The sequence below is a fragment of the Elephas maximus genome, chromosome 21, assembly GCF_024166365.1.
Source record: "Elephas maximus indicus isolate mEleMax1 chromosome 21, mEleMax1 primary haplotype, whole genome shotgun sequence".
Taxonomy (NCBI): domain Eukaryota; kingdom Metazoa; phylum Chordata; class Mammalia; order Proboscidea; family Elephantidae; genus Elephas; species Elephas maximus.
The window spans coordinates 71207915-71228018 of record NC_064839.1 but is presented as its reverse complement, the minus strand read 5'-3'; the positions used below and the strand labels follow the sequence as shown (position 1 = coordinate 71228018).

General features: G+C 39.2%; 1 protein-coding gene across 2 annotated transcripts in view; it reads left to right on the top strand.

The window, feature by feature from the left end:
* GLRA3 (glycine receptor alpha 3) overlaps nt 1-20104 on the top strand; it is a 233730-nt gene that overhangs the window by 147116 nt on the left and 66510 nt on the right. For both annotated transcript variants that reach the window (XM_049864199.1, XM_049864200.1), the window contains exon 6: nt 15567-15704. In XM_049864199.1, coding sequence (XP_049720156.1) covers nt 15567-15704 — 138 coding nt within the window. The remainder of the gene's footprint in view (nt 1-15566; nt 15705-20104) is intronic.

Here is a 20104-nt window from a genome sequence, read left to right as displayed (position 1 = left end):
CAGAACACTCCATCCAACAGCAACCAAGTATACTTTCTTTTCTAGTACACATGGAACATTCTCTAGAAAAGACCACATATTAGGTCACAAAGGAAGCCTTAGCAGAATCCAAAACATTGAAATATCACAAAGCATCTTCTCTGACCATAAGGCTATAGAAGTGGAAATCGACAACAGAAAAAGCAGGGAAAAGAAATGAAACACTTGGAAACTGAACAATACCCTGCTCAAAAAAGACTGGATTATAGAACACATTAAGGATGGAATAAAGAAATTCAGAGAATCCAATGAGAATGAAAACACTTCCTATCAGAACCTTTGGGACGCAGCAAAAGCAGTGGTCAGAGATCAATTTATATCAATAAATGCACACATACAAAAAGAAGAAAGAGAATTATCCCTACAACTTGAACAAACAGAAAGAGAGCAACAAAAGAAACCCTAAGGTACCAGAAGAAAACAAATAATAAAAATTAGAGCAGAACTAAATGAAATAGAAAACAGAAAAACAATTGAAAGAATTAACAAGACCAAAAGCTGGTTCTTTGAAAAAATCAAAAAATTGATAAACCATTGGTGAAACCAATGAAAGAAAAACAGGAGAGGAAGCAAATAACCTGAATAAGAAATGAGATGGGTGATATTATAACAGACCCAACTGAAAGTAAAAGAATCATATCAGATTACTATGAAAAATCATACTTAATAAATTTGAAAACCTAAAAGAAATGGATGATTTCCTAGAAACACACTACCTATCTAAACTAACACAATCAGAGGCAGAAAAACTAAATAGACCCATAACAAAAGAGATAGAAAAGGTAATCAAAAAAATCCCAAGAAAAAAAAGCCCTGGCCTGGATAGCTTCAGAGTAGAGTTCTACCAAACTTTCAGAGAAGAGTTAACACCACTACTGCTAAAGGTATTTCAGAGTATAGAAACGGAAGGAATACTACCAAACTCATTCTGTGAAGCCAGCATATCCCTGATACTAAAATCAGGTAAAGACACCACAAAAAAAGAAAATTACAGACCTATATCCCTCATGATATAGGGTTGCTATGAGTCAGAAGGACTCAACGGCCCTGGGTTTGGTTTTTTTTTTTTTTTTTTGGTTTATCCGTCATGAACTTAGATGCAAAAATCCTCAACAAAATTCTAGCCAATAGAATTCAACAAAATATCAAAAAAATAATTCATCATGACCAAGTGGGATTCATACCAGGTATGCAAGGATGGTTCAACATTAGAAAAACAATGTAATCCATCACATAAATAAAACAAAAGACAAGAATCACATGATTTTATCAATTGATGCAGAAAAGGCATTTGAGAAAGTTCAACACCCATTCACAATAAAAACTCTCAGCAAAATAGGAATAGAAGGAAAATTCCTCAACATAATAAAAGGCATTTAAGCTAACAGCCATCACCATCTGAAATGTAGAGAGTCTGAAAGCCTTCTTCCTGAGATCGGGAACCACACAAGGATGCCCTTTATCACAGCTCTTATTCAACATTGTGCTAGAGGTCCTAGCCAGAACAATTAGGCTAGATAAAGAAATAAAGGGCATCTATATATATATTTTTTATATTGCCAAGGAAGAAGTAAAAGTATCTCTATTTGCAGAAGACACGATATTATACACAGAAAACCCTAAGGAATCCTCAAGAAAACTACTGGTACTAATAGAAGAGTTCAGCAGAGTATTGGTATACAAGATAAACATACAGAAATCAGTTGGATTCCTCTACACCAGCAAAAAGAACATCGAAGAGGAAATCACCAAATCAATGCCATTTACAGTAGCCCCGAAGAAGATAAAATACTTAGGAATAAATTTCACCAGAGATGTAAAAGACTTATACAAAGAAAACTAAAATACACTTCTGCAAGAAACCAAAAGAGACTTACATAAGTGGAACAATATACCTTGCTCATGGATAGGAAGACTTAACATTATAAAAATGCCTATTCTACCAAAAGCGATCTATAGATTTAATGGAATTCCGATCCTAATTCCAACAACATTCTTTAACCAGACGGAGAAACAAATCACCAACTTCATATGGAAGGGGAAGAGGCCCCAGAAAAGTAAAGCATTACTGAAAAAGGAGAACTAAGTGGGAGGCCTTATTCTTCCTGATTTTAGAACCTATTATACTGCCACAGGAGTCAAAACAGCCTGGTACTGGCACAACAACAGACACATAGACCAATGGAACACAATTGAGAATCCAGACATAAATCCATGCACATATGAGCACTTGATATTTGACAAAGGCCCCAAAACAGTTATATGGGGAAAAGACAGTCTTTTTAACACATGGTGCTGGTGTAACTGGGTATCCATCTGCAAAAAAATGAAACAAGACCCATACCTCACTCCATGAACAAAAATGAGCTCAAAATGGATCAAAGACCTAAATATAAAATCTAAAATGATAAAGATCATGGAAGAAAATAGGGACAATGTTAGGAGCCCTAATACATGGCATAAACAGTATAGAAAACATTACTAACAATGCAGAAGAAAAACCAGATAACTGGGAGCTCCTAAAGATCAAACGTCTATGCTCATCCAAAGGCTTTACCAAAAGTGTAAAAAGATAACCTGCAGACTGGGAAAGTTTTTAGCTATGACATTGCTCATTAGCGTCTGATCTCGAAAATCTACATGATACTGCAAAAGCTCAACTGCAAAAAACAAATAACCCAATTAAAAAATGGGCAAAAGATATGAACAGACACTTCACTAAAGAAGGCATTCAGGTAGCTAACAGATACATGAGGAAATGTTCAGGATCATTAGCCATTAGAGAAATGCAGATCGAAACTACAGTAAGAATCTATCTCACTCCACTAAGGCTGGCATTAATCCAAAAAACACAAAGTAATAAATGTTAGAGAGACTGGAACACTTATACACTGCTGGGGGGAAGGCAAAATGGTGCAATCACTTTAGAAATTGATTTGGTGCTTCCTTAAAAAACTCAGAATAGAACTACCTTACGATCCAGCAAGCCCACTCCTTGCAATATATCGTAGAGAAATAAGAGCCCTTACACAAACAGATATATGCACACCTGTGTTCATTGCAGCACTGTTTACAATAGCAAAAAGATGGAGGGAACCAAGGTGCCCATCAACGGATGAATGGATAAATAAATTATGGTATATTCACACAATGGAATACTATGCATGGATAAAGAAGAAAGACGAATCTGTGAAACATTTCATAACATGGAGGAATCTGGAAGGCATTTTGCTGAGTGAAATTAGTCAGCTGCAAAGGGACAAATATTGTATAAGACCACTTTTACAAGAACTCAAGAAACACTTTAAACAGAGAAGAACATATTATTTGATGGTTATGAAAGGGGGGAGGGAGGGAAGGTGGAAAGGGGGTATTCACTAATTAGATAGTAGGTAAGAACTACTTTAGGTGACGAGAAAGACAACACACAATACAAATGAGGTCAGCACAACTGGGCTAAGCAAAAAGTAAAGAAGTTCCTGGTATAAACTGAATGCTTCGAAAGCCAGCATAGCAGGGGTGGGGGTTTTGGGACCATGGTTTCAGGGGACATCTAAGTCAGTTGGCATAATAAAATCTTTTAAGAAAACGTTCTGCATCCCACCTCAGAGAGAGGTGTCTGGGGTCTTAAATGCTAGCAAGCGGCCATTTAAGTTGCATCAATTGGTTCCAACCCACCTGGATCAAAGGAGAATGAAGCACACCAAGTACACAAGGTAATTACGAGCCCGAGACAGAAAGGGCCACGTAAACCAGAGACTACATCAGCCTGAGACCAGAAGAACTAGATGGTGCCCAGCTACAACTGATGACTGCCCTGACAGAGAACGCAACAGAGCACCCCTGAGGGAGCAGGAGAGCAGTGGGATGCAGGCCCCAAATTCCCATAAAAAGACTAGTTTTAATAGTCTGACTGAGACTAGCAGGACCCTGGTGGTCATGGCTGATGGTTCTGTTGGCCCAGAACAGGAACCATTCCCAAAGACAACTCTTCAGAGAGGGATTGGACTGGACAATGAGTTGGAGAGGGATGCTGGTGAGGAGTGAGCTTCTTGGATCAGTTTGACTCTTGAGACTATGTTGGCATCTCCACCCCGGAAGGGAGATGAGAAGGTAGAAGGGGTTAGAAGCTGGTGAAAATGGACACGGAAAGAGAGAGTGGAGGGACGGAGCGGACTGCCTCATTAGGGAGAGAGCAATTGGGAGTACGTAGCAAGGTGTATATAAGTTTTTTGTGAGAGCCTGACTTGATTTGTAAACTTTCCCTTAAAGCACAATAAATATTTAAAAAAATAAAACCATTCAGATTAATTTCTGTATGGCCATAGGAGTATTTCTCAGCTTATAATTCTCCATGACACTTGGACAATTTGGCTGACGTATCACAGAGCTCACAGGTTTTACACCAAGTGGACAGCAGGGAGAGTAAAACTGAACATCTCTCCTGCCACTACCCAGGTCAGGAGGGAGCTATCCTTGAAAGGGGGATGTTGGTTTGCTGTGACTGAAAGGATCTGGTAATTGTTGATGTTGGCTGGTTTACAGATTTAGCCTGATATTAAAATAGTCTCATACACTATTTTTCAAGACCATGGGAAAATCTAGAAGTAAAATTGAAGCTCTGCCAAACCAATAATCCACCCCAAACCAATAATAGCATATTTTAATGCAAAAAATATAATAGTATCTAATTTAAAAGTGTAGAACAAATGCTAGCCAGAGAAGACATGACGGAAAAAAGAGTAATCCAGGACTGCCTTGACTAACCAAGACATACGGTTAACCCTTACCATGACAAAGAGATTTCTTGGTTATCAGAAGGGAAGAAGAGAAATTCTAAGGCTGGACATTTTCCCATAAGAAGCTAAGCTCCCTGAAAGACATTGAATTATCTTTAATTAATAAACATAAGTTATTCTTCCTCAAATACAATCCAGTCAGTCAGAATGGAGGTTCATATTAAGATGAGAACAGTTATAAATAGTTGAAAACAAATACTACTTTGTTTTTCAGATCTGAAAGTAGTATGTATTTGTTTTAACCCTGCTGCACCTGGGTGCCTGTTACTCATTCTACGGTCATGTCCTTTGGAAGACTTCTCTGATTTATCCTTCTGCCCCATCCTCCAGCCTAGTCTAGGCCCCCTCCCCTAAAATCCCAAAGCGCGCTCTGCTTACTCCTCTCTAAGGCTCCTCACAATCTGGTAGTTTGTCTGTTTAATTGTCAGCTTCCATTGTACTGTCAACACCTTGAGGACAGGAGCCAGCTCATTTTGCAGTTCCAGCACCTCACGTGGTTCTTCATATAATATAGACATTAAGTAATGATTTATTAAATTATTTCCAGGTCAAAATTTTAGTAATAAGTTTTCCCCCCCTGGTGGTATAGTGGTTAAGAGCTACGGCTGCTAACCAAAAAGTTGGCAGTTTGAATCCACCAGCCGCTCCTCGGAAACCCTATGGGGTAGTCCTACTCTGTCCTATAAGGTCGCTAGGAGTCAGAATCGACTCCACAGCAACGGGTTTGGTTTGGTTTGGTTTGGTTTGGTTTGGTTTGGTTTGGTTTATTACTCTAGGTCTCCTAATATCTGTAAAACCAGGTGCTGTCGAGGTGATTCTGACTCCTGACAACCCCAGGTGTGTCCGAGGAGAACTGCGCTACACAGGGTTTTCAGTGGCTGGTTTTTCAGAAGTAGATAACCCGGCCTTTCTTCGGGGCTGCTAATGCTTCTGTTAACAGCTGAGCGCACTCATCATGTGTACGACCCAGGGACTCCCCCTGATAACTGTAACCTCCTCAATTTCTTGTGTTTACTTAAAGTAAAAAAATAAACTTGAGTTTCTCAAGATAAGTTTTTTTTTTTTTTAATCTAGTTTTTTTTTTTTTTAACATGAAGGAGAAATGGGATATGAAATACTGGACACTTGCATGCTTTCTTCCAGCAAGCTTGCAAAGAACCTGAGGAAAAATTGCAATTCTTTTCTTTGAATATTACAAACTCCTCAACATAGTTATTGCGTGTTTATTTAACACATTTTTTAAAATTTTTTCTGCTTCAAATTATGATTTATTGTTTAAATATGTAGCAGTAGTGCATTTTCCTCAGGTCCTTGCACTCAATGAATTGTACATATTTTTTAAAATTCTTAATGAATTCATCTGCAGCCCCCACTCACCAAGCCCAGGGAAAAGTCCAATATGATAAACTCTTCAGGACTCTCTCCCTCGCGGAGTTATGCAACAGTCTGAGGAATGGAGGGTCTTGAACAAAAGGCTCTCAGGCTGTAGCTGCTTCTCCTTAGGGGAACCAGTGCCTTTTACCAGACAAGGGCTGTCGGCTGCCTTGTGGGCATTGTCCACTGTAGGTTAGCCTAGAGGTGTTCATCAAGAAGTTCAGGCTCCAGAGGCCTTTTCTGTGCCCCTCCAGGTTACAGCTACATTTTATTTCCCATCCACTCAGATATTCCCACTGCTACAGCCCATTTGATTTACCTGCCTTTACAGGGCTACCAGCAATTAGCACAATATTAAATGTGCACATGCCCTTGGATCTCACTCTCAGCTTTATCCTTGGCTATGAGGGTGTCCTCCCATTGCTGGAAGAGTACCAACTGTTTCTAATGCTTTATTTTATGATGCACTTTAATACTTCAGAAAGAATTTTAAGGATGTATTGATGATATCATAAAACCGAAGTGCTAGAAAGGGCTTTGGAGTTCATCTATTTTAACTAAGCCAGTGATGGGATGTTCCTTAAGACATTCCTGACACATGATTTCCCAGCCTCTGCTTGAGGGAAATTTACTACCTTATCCATTACACTGGCAGATAGTCCTAACTACTAGGCTTTTCTTCCTTGTACTTAGCTGAAATAGGTCTCCTTAGGTTTCTTATTTGTTTTATTACCTTTCTGTCTTCACTTCGGCCATGCTCTTTCCAAGGCAATCTGTAAGATTCTTCCTATAGCGTCATTCTCCCTTTATATATTATTACTTTGAATACATTCAGATGTTCTATAATTTTAGTAATAATTTATAGAGAAGTCACTCTTAAATCTGTATCTCCAATTGTGGCCTTACTTTCAACATATATGTCAATGATTTTAAATATTTTCAGCATGGCTGAGGCTTGTTAGCAGCAACACCTGCACTTCCTACTACTATCTTACCCCGTGTGCCCCAAAATAAACTCACCACTCACACACACACGTCTTCCTCCTTCCCCCTTCTATATTTCTGTTCATTCATTCATTTCACAAATCATCAAGAACCTGTTATATGTCACACACTATTATAGGTACTGGAAAATATACCAGTGAATAAAATAGAAAAAAATCTGATGTTCTAAAATTTAAATTTGGGGTGGGTGACACTGTAGAAAATTAAAAAAAAACCTGATGAATATATACAATGTAAGGTAAAGATAAGTACAATAGAAAAAAGAAACATGTAAGATGGTCAGCAAAGACTACTTTGAAATGAGATATAAGCAGAGACAGTGACATAGCTATCTCTCAGTGGATTAAATTGGAAGTTTGAAATTTCTTTAATTTCTCGTTTTGCCTAGAATACATATCTAATTAGTTGCCAGTTTTGGTAAAAATGACTTACTGAAATATTACTTCTGACTTATAAGCCTTATGAACTTTTGCAAATGAGAGGTAGTTTTTGTTCTGTTTTGTTATTTTTGCCTTCTCAAGAAGGCAAATAAATGGTTAGTTTACAAAGGTGAGAGTTTCTTATAAAATCCTTCCATGACCAGTGAGACATACGACATCTGTCTACATTTCCCACCTCTCGGGTTTATTGGGAAACTTATTGTCCCACTGATAATGCATGCTGCCACAGGTGGGGACCTGCATAACTGTTTAAAACAGAAGAAATGGGTGTGTCTCAAATTACTGTTTTTACAAGGTATTGTAAGATGTGGTGCAACCCTGAGGCGTGATTGTGCAAAATTTCTGTCTTTGTACAGCTAGATAAGCCTTGTAAGTATATTTCCAGGTTCCTGCGTGTTATTTGCAGAGCCGTGGTGATGCAGAGTTTAAGATCTTGGCTACTAACCAAAAGGTCAGCAATTCGAATCCACCAGCTGCTCCTTGGAAACCCCACAGGACAACTCTACTCTGTCCTATAGGGTTGATGTGAGTCAGAATAGACTTTTTTTTTTCTGGTCAGTTATTTGGAAGTTGCGTTTGCCCTGATGATTCCATGTTCCTGAGAGTACCTCATTTTCAGGCACCAGTACAAGTTGCAATATATCTGACATACCACTAACTCTACCCCCAGAGGAACATATGCATACCACCAATCCCACCCCCAGAGTCCAGAGGGACATATTTGCCCCACATAATATGTACCAAAATCTGTATTATCTACCAAAAATTCAGACACACTTAGTAATTAAGCATGCATTTCATTAATGACAAAACATTATACCAACAAAAATTTAAAGGCAAAAAATCATTCATGAAAGAGTGAAATTTGAAACCATATCAAGGAACTGTTCATAGGATTTTACATTAAAGTCCATTTGTCTGTATTACACTTTGAATGAATCTTTTATCTATGAAGGATTTTTCTTAACACTATGCTTTGGTCATTTGGAAAATTAATTCCATGGGTTATTTAATCTTCCAAATGTTGACACATTTCATTTTACAGTATCAAAAGATCACTTTTGTTACTATAACCATTGAGTTCATCAAAAAAAAAAAAAAATTATTAAGTATTGGGAAACTGTTAAACATGGTGGTGAAAATAATTATTCAAAATTTCTAATACTCACTGGAAATCTCAAAATCTATAATTGATAACAAATACTGTCAGTTGTTCCCCCTGACATGATAGGTTCACTTCTTTTATTTTTGCAAAAATGGTCCACCAACTATGCAAACATAATAACCAGGGTCTTTTCATCATTTTTTCCAAGTAAAAATGGTTTTTCACACAAAAAAAAAAGGTATTTCAGCCCACAACTCAACCACCCCAGAGCTTTTCCTTGAAAGAACCAATGTATTATACTATGCAGCAGAAGTCTTATATGCAATTCCCATTTTGACACAAAAATATTTAAGATGTTTATTAAATAAAAGTATTAATTGTTACCACTTCATCAAATAATTTAACAGTTATAATTGTTCCTGCTTCATTGTTTATTTTCTTAAATGAAGGTGGCAGTGTTTTCACAATAACTGCCGGCACAGTTTGGTGGCCCCACCTTGATTCCTGCCAGAGCACCGGAAGTTTTACTGTACCCACCATTGTTTTTTCACCTTCAGGGCAAATGTCAACACAGTGGAAAAAGGCAACTGGTGTCACTATTAAGGCTCCTTGGTTCCCTAAGCCATTTGCAGTCTGCTTCTAACCCGAAAGTTGGTGGTTTGAACCCACCCAGCTGCTCCATGGAAGAAAAGTCCTGGCGATCTTCTTTTGTAAAGATTATAGCCAAGGAAACCCCATGGAGCAATTCTACTCTGCAACGCATAGGTTACCATGAGGTGGGGCCTACTAGTCGACAGCTACAAACAACAGTCATTATTATTTTGAAAAACACTTTTGACTGTGTATCCCCTTCAGGGTCTTGCTAGAGTAATATTTCTAAAACACAACTTCCATCACATCACTGTCTTGCCTAAAAAATTTCAGTTGTTCTTCATTGCCCACAGGGAGGAGAAAAATCAAGCTTTCAACCTGGAATTTACACTTTACACAATTTTACATTAATTTATCTTTTAATACCCTATTCTCCTTTACTCAAACAAGCCCTAGACTAATGAAGCTATTTGCTGTTCGTGTTACTGGTGGCATAGTGGTTAAGACCTACAGCAAGCTACAGCTGCTAACCAAAAGGTCGGCAGTTCTAATTCACCAGCCGCTCCTTGGAAACTCTATGAGGCAGTTCTACTTTGTCCTATAGGGTTGCTATGAGTTGGAAGCGACTCGACGGCAATAGATTTAGTTTTGGTTTTTTGTTTGTTTGTTTTGTTACAAACCAAATAAACTGAGAGCTGGACCATATGAAGAAGAATGCATGTGATGGTCAAGGTTATGTGTCAATTTGGCTAGGCCATGATTCTCAGTGATTTGGCAGATATTCTATAATCATCCTCCATTTTGTGATTTAATGTGACTAGCCAATCTGTTGAAAGCCAATCAGTTTCCTTGGGGTGTGGCCTGCATCCAATAAATGTGGATATTCTGGGAAAGCTCTCTTGGGATCCTGAATCCTACTCATCACCCTCAGACCTCTGGCTCATGGGATCTGAGCCAGCAGCCTTCTGCCTGAACTGCAGATCTTTGAATTTACCAACTCTCACAACCCTGTGAGCCAGCAGACTGCTGCCTAACCTACTGATTTGGGTTCGTCATCCCTTGCAACCACATGAGTCAGGAGAAGCCTCCAGCCTGATGCCTGACCCATGGATTTGGAACTTGCCAGCATCCACAACTGTGTGAGCCTTTTCCTTGAAATAAATCTTTCTTTTTGTATTTGTAGATACACCCTTCACTGGTTTTGCTCCTCTAGAGAACTTAGCCTAAGACAATTTGGCATTCCAATCAGAGAAAGACTCATTAACAACCCCTGATATGCAAATGATTCAACCTCTCTTGCTGAAAGCAAAGAGGACTTAAAGCTCTTACCGAAAAAGATCAAAGACCACAGCCTTCGGTATGGATTGCACCTTAACATAAAGAAAACAAAAATCCTCACAACTGGATCAATAAGCAACATCGTGATAAATGGAGAAAAGATTGAAGTTGCCAAGGATCCATTTTACTTGTATTCACAATGTCACCCATGGGAGCCACAGTCAAGAAATCAAATGTCATATTGCATTGGGTAAATTTGCTGTAAAAGACCTCTTTCAAATGTTAAAAAGCAAAGATGACACCTTGAGGACTAAGGTGCCCCGACCCAGGCCATAATATTTTCAATCACCTCGTATGCATGCGAGCTGGACAATGAATAAGGAGGACAGAAGAAGAATTGATGCATTTGAATTAAGGTGTTGGCAAAGAATATTGAATTTACCATTGATTGCCAGAATAATGAACAAATCTGTCTTAGAAGAAGTACAGCCAGAATGCTCCTTGGAAGCAAAAATGGTGACACTTGTCTCATGTACTTTGAACATGTTATCAAGAGGAATCAGTCCCTAGAGAAGGACATCATGTTTGGTAAAGCAGGGGTCAGCAAAAAAGAGAAAGACCCTCAATGAGATGGATTGACACAGTGACTAAAAACAATGGGCTCAAACATAGCAATGATTGTGAGGATGGTGCAGAACTGGACAATGTTTTGTCCTGTTCAAGGTTTTGAATCAGTTCATAAAGGTTCAGTAATTGCAGAAGTAAACTAGGGCAGTGTATGCACTCCATAGCAACCAAATCTGTTACCTGTTGGATTTTGAGCTGAGTAGGAAATAATGGTACCCCACTCTAAGATGGCAGCCAACTGTGCTGCTTTGAATGTGTGTCACTCTCCACAGCCCTGCCAATAATCCAATATCCCACATCAGGCTCCTGAAACTGCCAGGATACATGAGAGGGGTTGGATTATTGGCAGGACTGTGGAGAGGAACACACATTCAATGTGGCAAGGCCAGGCAGCATCTTTGAGCAGGGCAGCACTGTTCCTTTCCACCTTGAGTCAAAATCTGAGGGGCAACAGATTTGATTGTTATGCAACACATATGCTGCCCTCATTTAAGTTGCAAGTACCGAACCACTACCAGTTTGAAGACCTGGTTCTGCTGTGCATGAGGTCACTATGACTTAGAACCAACGTGACAACACCTTAACAACAACAACTTTATAAACCTTGGGACTTTGCAATTGATTTCCAATAATCGGGCTATTTCTTTTGCCTGAAGTGCCTCGCCTTCTCTCACTTTCTCTATGTGCAAGGCCCTGAACTGTTTCCAAGATCTAACACAAATGAGGCTTAACAGGATATCATAGATTCCTCCTTCAAATGCACTTTGTACATGTCCCCTGGCACTGACTATCTGGTGCTAACACCTCACATTCCGGGAAGCCAAGCAGGGTGCCTGACATACAGTTGTTGAATAAGCAAGTAAGCCATTCATTTCTACGCTTCACTGCAGCTACAATGTGAGACAATTGGCAGAATTAAGGTTAATGTCTTTGACCCCTGAATAAAGTTATTTTCCATTGTAAAGCTTATTATTGCAGAAGGCAATTCATCTTACAGCCTTGATCTCATCAGCCAGTCTATTATCCTTAACATGTTCAGACTTATATAAAGCCTGCCAACTGAAAGTGTAAGGAGGTTAAAACACTTTGAACTGTGTAGAAGGATATTGATTTTTATTTTAAGTTATGCTTGAAGGTGGCTATAGAGGCCCTATTACCATTTAGTTATTCTCCTCAGCACTCAGTAAATTACTCAGAATAAAGGCATTGCTGTATAAATGTAGACATCTCACTATTTTCCTTCTGGTTTTTAACAAGTATTTTACAGGCCATAATGCAGAAGCATAGTGTGATTATGAAATGTCCGTATTGAAATAACTTGGTGTGGATAATTATTTAACACAAGAATAAGCTAAATATGTAGTCTATAAACTGCATTAGACAGAAACTAAAACTGGTCCTTGATGGAATTTCAGAAGCAGCCCTGGTGGTACAGTGGTTAAGCATTTGACTGCTAAGTGAAAGGCCCGTAGTTCGAATCCACCAAACGCTCAGTGGGTGAAAGATGTGGCAGTCAGCTTCCTTAAAGATTACAGCCTTGGGAACCCTATAGGGTAGTTCTGCTCTGTCCTAGGGGTCGTTATGATTCAGGGTCAACTCAACAGCAATGGGTTTTGATTTGCAGTTTCTTTTAATAGAAGATCCTGAGGAAAATTTCGAATGTAAAAACAAAATGAAGTTTCAGTTCACTTCTCCATTTATCTGTCTATATTGGGACAAAAATCTCACATATTTTGTCTTCAGTGATTTCAGATATGGAAGAAAAAGGTCCCTGTCTTCCACAGACAGCACCAATAAGAACTGGTGCCTATTTTACCATCTTTAAACATTCTTGAGAAATGTTCATCTTTTTTTCTCTCTAGGTAAAATGGTATTTATAATGAGTATATTACAGAATTTATGATTAAAAATGAAAATCTTCTATCATTAAAAACCTGTTGCTGTTGAGTCAATTCCAACTCATAGCCACCCTATACGACAGAGTAGAACTGCCCCATATGGTTTCCAAGGAGTGCCTGGTGCATTCAAACCGCTGACCTCTTGGTTAGCACCCATAGCTCTTAACCGCTATGCCACCAGGGTTTCCTTTCTATTATTAGTAGTAAAATTATTATTAACGGCAGAGTTCTGTGAAATGTATTCCTATGTAGGCAACTCAAGCACAGTTCTTCTGGTGCTAAGTCCAGAAGTCTTGAGGACAGTCCTGCAGGTTCCCATATCTGTTCTGAAAAAAGAAATTTCAGATGTGCCTCCTTCCATTTGCAAGACTTTACAACCTCTACAATATAGTGTTCCCTCCATAATGAGCCATCATCACTCTAATGGTACTGCTGATGACAACTTTCGCGGGAGAATCCCGGGCAGTCCCAAGAGATCCTGTAATCAGTGTTTTTCTTGATAGTACCGTGGCCATTGCCACTGAAGTCTATGCTGCTAGGTGTGGCCAAGGTGGGTGTGTTTGGGCCACTGGCACCAGGTGCTACCTCATCTAAATCAGGTTCTTCTCTCTCTGCAAGGTTCTTCCCAGGCACTGGGGGGAGAGGCTAGTGGTAACCCCTTCCGTGCCAATACCTGCTCAGCCAAACCTGTTCCACCCCATGTTTTAAATCATGCCCAGGTCCTGCCACCCCAAAGCTTGTTTCCAGGAGAATCTACTTAGGTCAAAACCCCTTGTTTGCTTCCTCACGGACTTAGAGCTTCTGTGCCCTTTATCTGGCTGCTTAACTTAATTCAGAGGACAGCCCATGCTTCCTCTCGCTTTCTACCTCTAAACGTTTTGCAGCAAATAACTCGTTGGTCAGGTGCCATTCATATTTCACTCCCTCTGCAGCCTTCAAGCTTACATTTCAAGAGTTTCTCACTCAAAGGAAAGAAAAGGATAAAATTTTGCTTCTCTTAGATACCTTCTCTACAGAAATAAGAACTTCTACTCTATGAAAAGCTGCTGACTTTATTACAAGAGGCATTAGTTAATCCTCTCCTGAATTCACCAAAAGCATGTGCAAATGTTTCATCCTCTGTAATTATTCTGGGTGGATTTTCTTTGTACTCTGATTTTCTCTGAGTTGCAAACATGTCATTTTTAAATATTGTTCTGTCTGGTTTGGGTCTTTGAACATAAAAATGGATTCCATAAGCAAGGGAGAATAAGGAAAACTAAAGGCACAAGGGAAAGGTTAGTCCAAAGGCCTAATGGACTGCAACGACCACGGCCTCCACCAGACTGAGTCCAGTACAACTAGATGGTGCCCGGCTACCACCACTGACTGCTCTGACAGGGATCACAATAGAGGGTCCCAGACAGAGCTGGAGAAAAATGTAGAACAAAATTCTAACTCACAGAAAAAGACCAGACTTGCTGGTCTGACAGAGACTAGAGAAACCCTCAGAATATGGCCCCCAGACACCCTTTCAGCTTGGTAATGAAGTCTCTCCTGAGGTTCACCCTTCAGCCAAAGATTAGACAGCCTGGTAATAGGGAACCCAAGAGAAGGGAGAGTGTTGACGTGTCATAGTATTGTTAACCAATGTCATAAAACAATATGTGTACTAACTGTTTAATGAGAAACTAGTTTGTTCTATAAATCTTCATCTAAAACAAAACAAAACAAAAATCCATGGCAAGTCAAGCTGATTCTGACTCATAGCGACCCTATAGGACAGAGAGGAACTGCCCCATAGGGTTTCCAAGGAGCGCCAGGTGGATTTGAACCGCCAAACTTTTGGTTAACAACCGTAGCTCTTAACCACTACACCACTAGGGTTTCCTTCATCTAAAGTACAATTAAAAAAAAAGAAAAAAATTCACACAACCCAAAAAAAGTTAGATTCTGTAAACTCAGAGTTAATGGTCAAATCAAGAAAATATCAGCTCAGGTACTTTCCAGGTGCTAGAGTTTAGGTCATTTTGTAATCAGTGGCAATTTTGGTTTTAAGAGTCTTGAAATTTTTGAGAAAAGGTGAGGGAAAAGCTAATGGAGTAGAACCAAAACTGAAAGGGCTGAATTAAGCCAGCATCTACCCATCCCCAGAAAAGAATGTCTGTGAAAGCCCTTTAAAGTTTCTACATGCCATGCCATGCCATGCTTTTTAGTTGCCTATTTCATTTCCTTACACTATGTGGTGAGCGTTTCACATGGGTACACTTCAATAGACTTTTGTAAAATGGAAATGGATGATACCCAGATCAGTTAATAGAGTTAAGACCGTTCTTCCCACCCTGTGTGAACTGTATAACTGTCTTTTTAAAATTTTACTTCTTTGAATGTCCTTTTTAAGTTCTTAATACTTTCATTATGTTTTGCCTAGTTGGGTACACAATGAATGATCTCATTTTTGAATGGCAAGATGAGGCACCTGTACAAGTGGCAGAAGGACTTACTTTGCCTCAATTTCTGTTGAAAGAAGAGAAAGATTTACGATACTGCACTAAACATTACAATACAGGTAGGAATTGAGTATTCCTCGTTACAATTATGAATCATGGTTTTAAAATCTTCAGATGTTTCTTCATCACAGGTTGGGTGAATTCTTTTAACTGATTGTAGTTCAGTGTTTTCCATAATCGTAGAGAAGAAAACGATGTATTTGAAGCTCGCGAATGCTTCGGCTCATTGTATATTGTTACATAGTTGGCTTGTAAGGGACCAAAGAAATGTGTGAGTCATTTTTTTGTAAAAAGCCCATAGTTACATAGTAATGATGTTTAAAAATAACTACACGAGCAATAAAATGTAATTTTTAAACACTCCTTGGGGAGTAAACATTGTGTTTGTTAGCAAAATGAAAGAAAAAATGTACTTTTTTTAAAGTGTCACTTGCCTAAACTTGCCTTTTGGCCACATTTTCAAGAATTTCGAGTTATCTTTAAGGGCCTGCTACTACCAGCATAGGAAACTTCTGCCTATGAGGACAGATATCAGATAGCGTTATCAACAGCAATGTGTGATATTTGTACATTCATGAGATCTGTTACTGCTCTCAGCCGACGTAGGTTATTATTTCCCTAACACCTATTCTAACTGCATGAGCTGTTCCTATGAATTTCATTAAACCACCCACCAATGTGGTGAGTGCACGGTTTCCCACTAGCATCAGCTGCTGCTCTTATCCTTTCAGTACGATAACTATGATTCTTCTTGGGCTCAGCATTTTCCAAAACGGTGATCTGACCTGTCACCATACAAGGTCCCTAGCCTCTCTTATCCCCTTAATCAATTCACAATAGCTCCGTACAAAGTCATTGCCTTTTCCTTAACTCAGAAGTGAGGCTGATATCTAATTTAGTAGGCAGTTCAAGGTTAACATCTCAATACAAAGATAAAGGGCAGGCAGGTCAATAGTAGTGTTTTGCTCAGCTACCTAGAGGCAATTGGAATAGAAAGGAGATAGGCTAAAAAGCCTCCAGGGTTAGAGAGCTGATGTTGTAAGCACCATCCAGGGGGGAATTTTTAAGATAGGGAGGTTTCAAGGTCATCCCTCAAAAGCAAGCTTGCATATAGCTAAGAGTTATCTACCAAGTTGTCACAGGTTAGAAGAAAACAACTTACATTTGTAAATGCCTACCATAACCTAAGAATTGAATAGATGTTTTCTCAGATGATACCACAAAAGCAAAACAAATTTACAGTCTAAGAAATTATAGCACAGTAACCTGCCGCAAAGTATTATACAGCATAAAAAAAACACTAAAAAATATTGTCTTCAATCAGGTATGCAATTAACTTGCCCAGACCTCAAACTCCTGTAACATAGAGGGATTCTTCTGCTAATTATTTTCCAATAATAGGTTTAGGAATCACATAGTAAGGCTATATAATGTCTGCAAATTGAATGAGTAAAACTCAAGGCCACATAAGTACATCACTCGCAAATAACCCTTTCCTACTCTAAGATATAAAACACTTAGGTTAAAAATGCGTTCACACACAAATGAATTTCCCAGGTATGAAAGTTTTACTTAGTTTTGTTTTTGTTACCCCCAAGTTACCTTAATTAAGTACTACAGGAATCACAAGGACCTGTGATCTGTCCCTTTTCTATCTCTCCAAACCTTCTTCTACTTCGTTCCCCCTTGCTCTGGCACCTCCTGCCACAATGACTTTCTCACACACCAAAATCATTCCAGCCTCAGGGCCTTTGCATTTGCTCTTCCTTCTGCACTTAAGGAAGCTCTTTCCCCAAATTATCCCAAGCCTAATATTCTCACATCCTCCAGGTCTCCACTTCAATGCCACTTAGCCAAGGGACTGTCCTTAACAAGTGTTTCCCATCCATCATAACCCTTCGGCCCTAGGCAACCACTAAACCACTTTGTGTCTCTACAGACTTATAGTGTCTGGATATTTCATCTAGATTCATATATGGACTCTTCTGACTGTTTTCTTTCACTTAGTATGTTTTCGAAGTTCATCTATATTGTTCCTAGGTGCCGCCAAGTCTGTTCTGACTCACGGGACCTACACACAGCAGAACGAAACACCGCCCAGTCCTGCATCACCCTCATGATTGTTGCTATGCTTGAGTGCATCGTTGCAGCTACTGCGTCAGTCCATCTCATTGAGGGTCTTCCTCTTTATCACTGACCCTCTACTTCACCAGGCATGATGTCCTTCTCCAGGGACAGATACCTCCTGACAACATGTCAGAAGTATGTGAGATGCAGTCTCGCAATCCTTGCTTCCAAGAAGCATTCTAGTTGTACTTCTTCCGGGACAGATTTGTTTGTTCTTTTGGCAGTCCATGGTATATTCAGCATTCCAACACCACAATTTAAAAGTGTCAATTCTTCTCCGGTCTCCATTACTCATTGTCCAGCTTTCAAATGCATATGAGGCAATCGAAAACACCATGACTTGGGTCAGGTACACCTTAGTCCTCAAGGTGACATCTTTGCTTTTCAACACTTTAAAGAGTTCTCTTGCCCAATACAATGCGTCTTTTGATTTTTTGACTGTTGCTTCTATGGGTGTTGATTGTGGATTCAAGTAAAATGAAGTCTTTGACAACTACAATCTTTTTTCCGTTTATAATGATGTTGCTTATTGGTCTAATTGTGAGGATTTTTGTTTTCTTTTCGTTAAGGTGTAATCCATACTGAAGGCTGTGGTCTTTGATCTTCTTCAGTAAGTGCTTCAAGTCCTCCTCACTTTCAGCAAGCAAGATTGTTTCACCTGCATAACACAGGTCATTAATGAGTCTTCCTCCAATCTTGATGCCCCATTCTTCTTCATATAGTCCAGCTTCTGGGATTATTTGCCCAGCATACAGATTGAATAAGTATGGTGAAAGGATACAACCATGACACACACTTTTCCTGACTTTAAACCATGCATTATCCCCTTATTCTGTTCAAACGACTGTCTCTTGATCCATGTACAGATTCCTTATGAGCACAATTAAGCGTCCTGGAATTCCCATTCTCCATAATGTTGTCCATAATTTGCTATGATCCACATAGTCGCCTGCCTTAGCACAGTCAATAAGACACAGGTAAACGTCTTTCTCGTATTCTCTACTTTCAGCCAGGATCCATCTGACATCAGCAATGACATCCTCAGTTCCACGTCCTCTTCTAAATCCAGCTTGAATTTCTGCCAGTTCTCTGTCCATACGCTGCTGCAGCCTCTTTTGAATGATCTTCAGCAAAATTTTGCTTCCAAGTGATATTAATAATATTGTTCGATAAATTTCCGAAATCAGTTGAATCACCTTTCTTAGAAATAGGCATAAATATGGATCTCTTCCAGTGAGTTGGCCAGGTAGCTGTCTTCACATTTTCTTAGCATAGATGAGTAAGCACTTCCAGGGCTGCATCCATTGGTTGAAACATCTCAATTGGTATTCCGTCAATTCCTGGCCTTGTTTTCACCAGTGCCTTCCGAGCAGCTTGGACTTCTTCCTTCAGTACCAGCAGTTCCTGATCATATGTTACCTCCTCAAATGGTTAAACATCCACCAATGCTTTTTGGTATAGTGACTCTGTGCATTTCTTCCATCTTCTTTTGATGTTTTCTGCATCATTTAATATTTTCCCCAAAGAATCCTTCAGTATTGCAACTCAAGCCTTGAATTTTTTCTTCAGTTCTTTCGGCTTGAGAAATGCTGAGTGTGTTCTTCCCTTTTGGTTTTCTATCTCGAGGTCTTTGCACATGTTATCATAATACTTCACTTTTTCTTCTTGAGCAACACTTTGAAATCTTCTGTTCAGCTCTTTTACTTCATCATTTCTTCCTTTTGCTTTAGCTACTGTACTTTAAAGAGCAAGTTTCAGAGTCTCTTCTGACTTCCATGTTGGTCTTTTCTTCCCTGCCTTTTTAATGACCTCTTGCTTTCTTCAACTATGATGTCCTTGCACAACTGGTCTGGTCTTTGATCATTAGTGTTCAATGTGTCAAGTCCGTTCTTGAGATAGTCTCTAAATTCAGGTGGGATATACTCAAGGTTGAACTTTGGCTCTCATGGACATGTTCTAATTTTCTTCAGTTTTGGCTTGAACTTGCATATGAGCAATTGATGGTCTGATCTGCAGTCAGCTCGTGGCCTCATTTTGACTGATGATGTTGAGCTTTTCCATCGTCTTTTTCCACAAATGTAGTCCATTTGATTCCTGTGTATTCCATATGGCCAGGTCCATGTGTATAGTCACCATTTATGTTGGTAAAAAAAGGTATTTGCCATGAAGTCTTGGTCTTGCAAAATTCAACCATGTGATCTCTGGCATCATTTCTATCACCAAGGCCATTTTTTTCCAACAACTGATCCTTCTTCTTTGGTTCCAACTTTCACATTCCAATCCCCAGTAATTATCAGTGCATCCTGATTGCATGTTCAATCAATTTCAGACT